We start from the raw sequence: 11,105 nt of genomic DNA, 5'->3' as shown, positions 1-11,105 counted from the left end.
CAACTTAAGCACTTGGCATTGTAGGAGTTGAGGCATTTAGTTAGCATTACATACAATTAGTATCCCAACCTGAAAATGTAGCTATCTTCTATTTAATAGAGAGCTGGAGAGACACCTGTTACTGAACAAAAGTGGGTTTCAACCTTTTTCATGCCAAGGACCTCTAAATTGATATACATTTGGCCGCGGACCCCCATCTGAAAATGTTTTGTGCCAGGGACCCCCAGAAGCAATGATCAACATCTAAAAGTCAAGTTTTCAGGATGGATGGGGGCTGGGGTTGGTTGGTGGAGGAGGTATCTCTCTTCAGTTATAGCAGGGGTCATCACCATGCTTTCTTGTGGTGGACATTTTGGTCAAAATTACATTTTTGCCACAGACATAAAAAATGAGTGGACAATAATATTACCAGAAACACATAAAGAGCTAGCCCTGAATGACCATATAACAGGTCTGTAACTCTGAGCGTGTACAAATGGAACCAAATGGACCCGTAACCATTTGTACACTCTCCAAATGGACCCTTACGGGTCCATTTGGTTCCATTTGTACACTCTCAGAGTTACGGTGGTCCTTGCAAATAAAACATTAAGAACCACTAGTACTAGTAGGACTCCTAATGTTCCATAGTGTCATAGTAAATCAGAGTCTTACATATTCTGAGGAAAACTAAATAAGAACATTATAATGGTGTGTAAATCAAAAAATTTGCCACGGACAAGACCAAGTCTTTGCCACGGACACATTAGTCTGTGTACGGACATGTTGATGACCCCTGGTTATAGTCTTTTTTTTTAATCTTTCTTTTAGTTGGCAGCCATGACCTGGTCCACCCAGCTGCTGAACTGGGCCACGCGGGAGTAGACGCCGGGCACGGAGGTGGAGCAGCGGCTTCTGCCCCAGGACACGATGCCGACCAGGGTCCACATGTTGTCCTTCTCACACACCAGGGGACCACCGGAGTCCCCCTGAGACAGGGCACAAGCAAGGACAGGAGACAGGACACCATTAACAAGAAGCAGACCATTAAAGAATCACTCAATCAATTTCTTCACAATCCTCAATACCATGGACGGGTTACCAGTGGTGGAAAAAGTACTACATTTTTTTGCTCAAGTAAAAGTATCAATACTGCAATGTTGAAATACTCTGTTACAAGTGAAAGTCCGGAATTGAAAATGTACTTGAGTAAAAGTATCAAAAGTATCAAAATGTACTTAAAGTGCCAAAAGTAGAAAGTACTCATTATGCAGAATGTCCCATTTCAGGTGTAAATGTAAAAAAAAAAAATTGAAAATGGCAGATCTACAAGCTCACAATGCGTCGCATCGCGGCGCATTGTGAGCTTGTAGATTGTAGATTGTAGATTAGCTATTTTCAAATGGACGAAAACAAAGTAACTAAAGTTTCCAAATAATTGTAGTGGAGTAAAAGTATAATATTTGCCTCTGAGATGTAGTGAAGTAGAAGTAAAAGTATTGGAGATTGGAAATATTCAAGTAAAGTACAAATACCTCAAAATTGTACTGTACGTAAGTAAGTACATGTACTTAGTTACTTTACACCACTGACCATTAGACCCTCCCATGCCAGCGCACACACACACACACACACACACACACACACACACACACACACACACACACACACACACACACACACACACACACACACACACACACACACACACACACACACACACACACACACACACACACACACACACACACACACACACACGATTTCCAGAAAGCTTGAGGTAACTAAATCCATATGTAACCACCCTGGCCAAAATAGGGGTTACTAAAATCATAAATACTACTGACTACGCCAGTTGGATTTAAACCAACAAGCCAATTAAGGCTCAACATTAAAAGGAGGTTCGTTTAACAGAGCTTTGAAAACTGGGTAGGAGGCTCAGCAATGACACCATGACGTTGCAAAAGTTTTACATTTTATTCACATTAAATTATTAAAAAAGATTATGCCACTGCAATACTACTGGTCAATAGAACACATCTCCCCAAGCATTGTCCAGAGCAGATAAGCCACAGCACACAAACAGGGAGTAATTAACTCATAGGTTAGTCGTTTCACTGCAAAAGAGCACACACACATATTAGTTCACTATGCTCACAGAAGTTATCAAATAAGAGTTCAAATGGACCATCATTATATAAATACAGTGGGTTTAAAACATACAACTACATACCATGTACACAAAACAATCTGACTGCATTAAATAGCTTAATACATTGACACACATTTCAAAACAACCTGACATTACGCGCACATAATAAAAACATCCTTACCACAGGGCGAGCAGAGTGGAGCGCACCTTAATGGCAGAATTCTGCCCCACAAGCTACACACTCCATTGTTAGCCCCATTTAAAAGTAGCAATAACTATAAATGAACTATTACATTTACCATGGGTGACGCTGGATCACACTCTGCCCGCCTGTGCAAAATCTGCAAACAAATCTGTTGTTGAATGACAACATCCTGCTTTTAAAAGGCCAACCAGACCATGATTGGACAGCAGTCGGATTGGTTCACCAATCATGATCCATCCTCAGCTCTACACACACACACACACACCACAGGGGGAATACATCCACACGGCGTAGTGTCATCAGTGGGTCGTACCTAGGGGGGCGGAGTCGGCTAGGGGGAAAACACAGATTTCCCCCAGCTGGTATAGACCGAGGGTTGTGGGGTTTTCAAACTCATATGCTGTAAAAGTATACCAATTTAAAAAGCAGGCGTCATGGCTTGCCAGATCACAGGCACAGAACCTTGTTGCCACTCGACAAGGAACGCAACATTAGCAAATTAATTCAAGAGTCCGATTGGAATGTTGTCCTGACAGGACAGAGGATCCAACACAACACAATGGCCCGAGGTTATCTGCTTTAATCGCCTGGTAAGAGACACTATTACATTTTCTATAGATATGATCAAATTAAACTTATCATAATATCAAAAAGCAAAAGCCATTCATTCATCAATGATGTTTATAACACGTTTTAGTGAATTCCAAGTACAGGAGACATCGACGCCATTACAGTTTGGAAACGCAGTTCAACATGCAGCGATTTACACACAAAACAAGCCAACCCCGGCTATCCTCGTTTAAAACCTACAGAAAACACAATTGTAAATCTGGCAATGAACACGGAGCTAAAGCAGTGTGTAAATCCTGCATGATATTAAATGGCGCACTTCGCCAAATGATAATGGCGCCAGTACGTGCCGTTCCGACGTTCCGTGCCGCCGAACTGGGCGAAACACCGGGAAAAGACAGAGTCTGCACACTAATTCTCGTTAGCCTTGGCTAGCTAATTAGCATTTTTAATTGTGTAAAGGACACATTTGTGAAAAAGGTTGATGATGTCATCATTTTGCTGCTGTTATTAGTATTTAAAAGCTGAATGGACACACATGTATTTACTCCTCTCTCCACCAGGGGCAGCGATGACTCTCTGCTTCTCTGAAAACACACCCAGTTGTTCTGTGAAAAGACAATAAACCAAGAAGAATCAGAATGTATTAACTGTGTGAACATGTTAACACTTTAGAATAACCTTCCCTTATAAAATTAAATTAATCAATCCCAAATGATTAGTTCATGTGTTATTTATAACTTGTTAAATGTGTGTCAATGGTTAATGCTATAACGATTATTTATAAAACTATGCTATTAATAGTTAATAAATCATGAACAAGTAATCTATTAACTATTAGTAGGCCTAAACTACTTAAAAACCTAACCTCCCAGCACCTTCCCTGCAACTACAGTAACCATCAAAGAAAAAACAACTCAGTCCATTCGAACAACATTTGACCAATACTTTGTCAATAGTGTATCTTAGTAGGAAGGGCAGCTCAGTTGGTAGAACACTCTCCTTTGGACCACAAGGTTCTGTCTTTGATCCTGCTAGTGATGGAATGATCAGTGTTTTCAATGAACTGAATCATTGGGTTCAGTTCACTGAAATGTTGTGTTCAATGAACTGAATCATTGTGTTCAGTTCACTGAAATGTTGTGTTCAAAATGATTGGTTCAGAGTTTGGCTGCATTGTGTCGTCTCTTCACTTCCTAACTGAGTCACCTGAACGTCCTCTCAGGCTATGGGATCTAACCTCTCAGGCTATGGGATCTAAACTCCTGCATCATGTAAAACATGTTTATATTTGATTGATGATGAATGGTCCAAACTACACAGTTCACCAAGAGCACCCCCCCCCCCCCCCCCATCTGACCACATTGTCATCAGTGTTGTCTGATACAACCAATCATTTGATTATTACATTTGATTATTAGATTCATTATTATGAGAAATTAAGCAGAAGACACATGATAATGTGAATTCACACGGCCGGGATGGTTTACCAGGCTAGTTGGTTCACTTCTTACACAAGCATGTTGTTTTGTGTATGTTTTCTAGTTTTATACACTTTTATACATTAAAAATGTATGAATGTATGTAAAAAGGTTTAGTAAAAAAGAAAGAGGAAGTGAACCTGTGTGTGTGGGAGGAGTCTAAAGATCGTCATTGGCTGTCGGCACCAGAATACGACCTGATAGAAGAAGAAGAGAGACAGTTAAAACAGACACACAAATAAATCCTATGTACTGTATTGTGTGTATTTCTCCATAAAATGCATAAATGTACACACAACACAATAACACAACAACACAACAACATTAAGGTTCAGTCATCAGGGTCACATGTTGCATCAGAACTAATTTGAACATTTGACTCTTATTTAAGACTAAATGTGACAACATAGAACACACTTTGACCTCTAACTAGGTTGTCTAAACTGGTCTAAACTGGTTAAGGTTCTAAACCAATATAAACCAGTTTAGGTTGTGGCTTTACATGTTTGTTTGTTTGTTTGTTTGTTTGTTTGCATTTATGTGAGGGTTCCACATGTCATGTGATCCTCTGTTGATCTGACCTCATTTCTTCCACTGGTAGTAGATTAATTAATGAAACATGTTAATTAAACATGCTAATCACCTTGTTTCTTCCACTGGTAGTAGATTAATTAATGAAACATGTTAATTAAACATGCTAATCACCTTGTTTCTTCCACTGGTAGTAGATGAATCCAGACAGGAACAAGACCAGACCCAGAACCAGACCTGATGCTCCCATGGCCACCTTGTTCTTCACTGACTCTGGCATGGAGTCATCTGACAATACAAATATTATATGAATGATATTATATTATATTATATTATATTATATTATATTATATTATATTATATTATATTATATTATATTATATCATATTATAAATTCTATACATTCTATAAATGTCTTTATACCTGCAGCCATTAGTAAACAAAGATGATGTACCTAATCTAGACAAGACACTTAAGCTCTAAGTAGGTGAGGCTCCTGTCATGACCTTCTTATTAGAATGGTTACTTTTTTAGGATGTTTTAATGTATTTGTATTGATTCTTATTTCTGGTGTCTGTATTATTATTGTGTCTTGTTTTTAATTGGATTGCTGTGTTTCCTTTCTGCAAAACAAATGTACCTTCAGGTACAAAAAGAGAAGAATCCTTGAACCCTTAAAACAGAGTGCAGTGTACCACATTACAGTAGAGTAGATTACAGTAGAATACAGTAGAATACAGTAGATTACAGTAGAATATAGTAGAATGCAGTGGAATACAGTAGATTACAGTAGATTACAGTAGAATAGAGTAGATTACAGTAACTGACCCCAGTCCATCTTGATAGGCGCGGTCAGGCTGGGATGTTCCACCATGCATGTGATCTTCTCTCCTGATCTGTAACACACACACACACACACACACACACACACACACACACACACACACACACACACACACACACACACATGATCATTACCTACGCACCGTGGTGCCCCCTCTGCACCACGGTGCAGGGGGGGGGGGGCACCACGGTGCAGAGGGGGCACCACGGTGCAGAGGGGGCACCACGGTGCAGGGGGGGGGGGGGCACCACGGTGCAGAGGGGGCATCACGGTGCAGAGGGGGCATCACGGTGCCGAGGGGGCACCCAAAATGAGCCATGCCGCTAATCATAATAACGATGAACATCATTCATAACGATGAACTATTATATTTAAATGTAAGATTAAAAACACAACTACAATTAGGCACCATATCACTAGACGTTATAGGCAACTAGAAAAAGTGCTCCTCGGAGCACAGGTCTCCGCCAGGTCAGGTTAGTTATTGTGGCCTCCTGGTGGCGCTATAATAGGCCAATGTGAAAAGGGTGGCATTTCTTCCTCGGCCTAGTGGGAATATGCGTGCAAATTTTCACGGAAATCGCACGCCACGTTCATGATTTCAGACATTTTGTTCAAAACGGACCAATCCTGCAAACTTTGGAATTCAACCTTAGCCAATCAGGATGGAATATGAAATATCGGACAGATGCGTCTTGATCACATGACTATAGAGATACTGTGTACCGATTTGCGTGATGTTTGGATAAAATCTGAAGGATTAATATCCAAAAATGTATTTGACATAAGTCGGCCTCCTGGTGGCGCTGTAAAAAGCAGATGTGAAAATTGCAGTGCAGATGTTTTTCCTTGGCCTCTAGAGAGTAGGCGTGCAAAGTTTCACGCAGATCGGTGCAGTTATAGTTAAAAATGCAAATCGGCCTGTTATAGCGCCACCATGAGGCTGATGTGAAAAGTTTTAAGTGCCATTTCTTCCTCGGCCTAGTGGGAATGTGCGTGTGCAATTTTATGGAAATGGCAAGCTGCGTTCATGATTTGAGGCAGTTTGTTGAAAACGGACCAATCCTGCAAACTTTGGATGGTAACCTTAGCCAATGAGGATGGAATATGGGAAAGCGGACTGATCAGGGTTGATCACATGACTATAGAGATACTGTGTACCGATTTGCATGAGGTTTGGTTAAGAACTGTAGGAGTAATGGGAAAAAATGGGTTTTGCACAAATCGGCCTCCTGGTGGCGCTATAACAGGCCCATGTGAAAAATTTGAGGCAGAGGTTCTGAATTGGCATCCAGGGAGTGTGTGTGCACAGTTTCGCAACGACCGGGCCAACGGTGCCGGAGATTTGGTGGTAACACACAGACAGGACGGACGGACGGACGGACGGACACACAGACGGACGGACGGACAGGGGCGAAAACATACTCTCTCGCCACGCCTTTCGGCCTGGCGGAGACAATAAGATAAGCTTATACTGATATTTTCTCCACCTAAAATAATCATGACGTGCGTGCGTCCTCAAGTTGAATGTGTGTCCATGTGGATCTGCTCAGAGCTGAAGCGGCCCCTCCTCCCCGCCCGGTCTGGCAGTGAGTGAGCAGCTGTTAATAACATTAGGACAGATTGTGAAAGTAGCCGATCTACAAGCTGAAACGCGCCGCGCTTCGACACATTGATCCGTTGATCTTTGTTATTATTTAGTTTTTTGGAGAGAAAAAAAAGGTTTGACTATTTTTATGTAGGAGCGTGAATGCCCCGCTGGGCTCTCCTCCGCTCTAGTGTTTATTGTGTATTCCACTATTCCCTCCCCATTGCAGAAAAAATAGGAAGGCAAGAGGCAGAAGAAACTTAGCAACGAGATATGCACGTTATAGCGTATTCCTGTGTGTGTATTCATGTATAGCACACTCGCTCGCGGGTCTCTGTGTGCGTTCGTCATGCTTGCACGACGACGAGCTTGCTGCGTAGTTGTGTCTGGAGTAGACTGGTGATAAACACAGGAGCAATCAAAAACTCGGGAGCAATCGTGTGTGTGTGTGTGTGTGTGTGTGTGTGTGTGTGTGTGTGTGTGTGTGTGTGTGTGTGTGTGTGTGTGTGTGTGTGTGTGACTTAATATTAGCATACCAATTAATGGGCAATTTTCAGCAAGTGAGTAACACTTGTTTTGTTTTGAAAGAATATATGTATAGGTGTCTAGTAGGTGTGTATTTCTAGGTATAGGTGTCTGTTAGGTGTGTACCTGGGTGTGTACTCCAGGTAGGAGTGGTACTGGTAGTACCAGTCTCCATCAGACAGCTCATCAGTAGAGGAGAGACCAGAGGTCAAAGGTTCTTGACCTATCCACCAGGTCACCAGGATCACTTTAGGATAGAAGTCGTAGCTGCTGCACCTCAGCATGTGAGTGTGTTCACCACGACGAGGGGGAGTCTCTGACTTCAGACTCACTTTGGGCTCCACTGGATAAATAAGATTATTATTATTATTATAATATAACCGTCATAGGAAGTAGGAACATGTTATTATCATTAATAATTGTATATCATCCAAATGATCCAGAAAGCTGCAACACACTTGTTCTTCAACCAGCCAAAATGTTCACATTTCCCGGCTCCTCTCCCTCCATTGACCCTCCAGTTGCTGCCCTCACAGAGTACAAAACACTGATGTTGGCCTACAAAGCAACCAAAGGTATAACACCTCCATATACCTGATCCAACCCTATACAACCTCTCACCCTCCACACGTCCTAGACTCTTCTCCTTTCCCTAAAACACCGTGGACAACGCTCCTCATGTCCTAGACTCTTCTCCCTTCTCTAAAACACCCTGGACAACGCTCCTCATGTCCTAGACTCTTCTCCCTTCTCTAAAACACCCTGGACAACGCTCCTCATGTCCTAGACTCTTCTCCCTTCTCTAAAACACCCTGGACAACGCTCCACACGTCCTAGACTCTTCTCCCTTCTCTAAAACACCCTGGACAACGCTCCTCATGTCCTAGACTCTTCTCCCTTCTCTAAAACACCCTGGACAACGCTCCTCATGTCCTAGACTCTTCTCCCTTCTCTAAAACACCCTGGACAACGCTCCACACATCCTAGACTCTTCTCCCTTCTCTAAAACACCCTGGACAACGCTCCACACGTCCTAGACTCTTTTCCCTTCTTGACCTAGCCTTGACGACCTTGCGGTCTCATTCAAAGGTTAAAATGTAATTTAGATAATTTAGATAGCATACTATGTAGACAGATGCCAGGTTCAACCTGGCATCCTATCATTTGGATAGTTTCAATGTACATATTATTTATTTGTTTGATATTATACTGTTTAGACTGATGATAGGTTATTGGTTTACATATGATCCTAGATTACTATTTCTATGCATTTGATGTATTACCTCATGTTTTCCTTGCTTACTGTAAATCACTCTGGATTAAGAGCGTCTGATAAATGCCTACATTGTAAATTGTAACTGTAAATGTCAGTGTTTGGCCACCAGATGGCACTGTACTGAGTACTGTAGATTCTGCAATGTCTACAGTTTTCTACAACGTAGAATGCATTTATATAATATAATTTAAACATTTTAAATAATTCACAGTTACACAGTGCTTTACATAAACAACAATAAACCAAGCAATATCATTGTATGAAAATGATATTGCTTAATAAACAAACAAAACAATACACATAATCCTGTAAAATATTGTGATTAAAAACATACAAAACAAACTAGTTAAGACAATAATTAAAATATAAAATCAGGAGGTGAAATGAAGTGTATAGAGGTGTGTTTTAGCCTGCATGGTTCTTTTTAACGATAATTTAAAAACATTAATCCTGGTGTCTTTGTTTTAGGCAGGTCATTATATGTAGGTGAAAACGCTCATAGCCTAGATCTATGTTTCATTTATACTACTGTACGATGGTGACACCACATGTTGTGAGCTTGTAGATCTGCTATTTCCACTGTGTGACAGCCTGTTAGGTTACAGTATAAATCAAGAGGATCTGAAATGTTTCTCAGCAGATAAAGAAATATGTAATAAAAATTATGATATGATCAATATTAACACCATTAATCATCTCTGAATAGAATCATGTGATTTCATGTTATAGTTTATGAGGTGATGAGTGTTGAGTGCTGCCCTGAGATCAGCTCACCTCTCTTGTTCAGAACAGAGGAGTAGTAGAGCTCAATGTTGTGTTTGCAGAATGCCACTCGGTTTGATCTCATCGCATCCAGTACTCCAGGATCTTTATTGCTGCGCTCTGCCTGCTTCACACCATACTCAGTGTATCCAACAACCTGATCTACTCTACTGTCCCACCTGAGGTACTCATCACCATCGAAATTCTTTGAGTATATGTACTGTATGTCCTTCAGCTCACTGGAGTTAAACACACAGCGGGAAGCCACATAGTACACATATCCATCTGGAAGTATAGTCGACAATGAAAAATGTCATTAATGTTCAGTTTTATTCATCTGTATAATATCAACACTAGGCTAACTGCCCCCCATCAGCCAAATATGTCTCTACATAAAGTCTACAATAGGTTCAGGATGTGAAATCTGGCATTAAAATGTTTTAGGTTTTGTTTCTCTATGTGTCCAGTTGTCTAGTGCGGCTGAGTTAACAAGGACTCTGTCTGTCTGTCTGTCTGTCTGTCTGTCTGTCTGTCTGTCTGTCTGTCTGTCTGTCTGTCCAGCTGCTGGAATCTAATGTTAACCGGGCATAAACTGTACCCCCCCCCTGCACCTGTGTTGCGGACCACATGCGTGCACGACTCATGCACAAATGTTTTGTATTAATTAATTAATTAACCGACCATAAAACAACATTAACAACACACTCTACCATCCGTCTGTCTGTCTGTCTGTCTGTCTGTCTGTCTGTCAGTCAGACCCCATCATGTATTTCCAGGATAACAGAAAAAACACTTGCAAAAAGGTTGTTATTTTGAGAGCGAAATGCCTCACAATATGAATACATTCTGATATGTTTTATTTTGATGGTAAAGGTCGTTACACACCGGCGATTATGCGAATATACGCAGATTAAAAGACACTTTTTCGCTTCGCTTTTTCGCTTTTTCACTCCATGGAAGCTTGCATTGACTTTATAAGGTGTAAAAAAAACTATTATTCGCATGAAAAAATCGCCCCCGGTGTGTAAGGACCTTAACTGTTGTATAATCGTATTATCTTGGATTTTGACATAATTCATGTCTTTATATTGAAAATCCCAATAAATAAGTAAAGGTGTGTGTGTGTGTGTGTGTGTGTGTGTGTGTGTGTGTGTGTGTGTGTGTGTGTGTGTGTGTGTGTGTGTGTGTGTGT

At 41.0% G+C, this 11,105-nt stretch overlaps 1 protein-coding gene across 2 annotated transcripts in view; it reads right to left on the bottom strand.

The window, feature by feature from the left end:
* Positions 1-1,991: 1,991 nt before the first annotated feature.
* Positions 1,992-11,105, bottom strand: part of LOC308102503 (H-2 class II histocompatibility antigen, E-S beta chain-like) — a 61,938-nt gene continuing 52,824 nt past the window's right edge. For both annotated transcript variants that reach the window (XM_080458000.1, XM_080458001.1), the window contains 6 exons: positions 9,926-10,198; positions 8,002-8,218; positions 5,747-5,814; positions 5,093-5,206; positions 4,528-4,584; positions 1,992-3,514 (listed from right to left, as the gene is read on the bottom strand). In XM_080458000.1, coding sequence (XP_080314126.1) covers positions 4,547-4,584; positions 5,093-5,206; positions 5,747-5,814; positions 8,002-8,218; positions 9,926-10,198 — 710 coding nt within the window. In that variant the 3' untranslated portion in view covers positions 1,992-3,514; positions 4,528-4,546. The remainder of the gene's footprint in view (positions 3,515-4,527; positions 4,585-5,092; positions 5,207-5,746; positions 5,815-8,001; positions 8,219-9,925; positions 10,199-11,105) is intronic.

This window comes from Gymnoscopelus braueri (genome assembly GCF_963280865.1).
Source record: "Gymnoscopelus braueri genome assembly, contig: SUPER_15_unloc_1, whole genome shotgun sequence".
Classification (NCBI taxonomy): Eukaryota; Metazoa; Chordata; class Actinopteri; order Myctophiformes; family Myctophidae; genus Gymnoscopelus; species Gymnoscopelus braueri.
The sequence above is the reverse complement of the archived record's forward strand: the minus strand, read 5'-3'. Positions and strand labels throughout refer to the sequence as shown.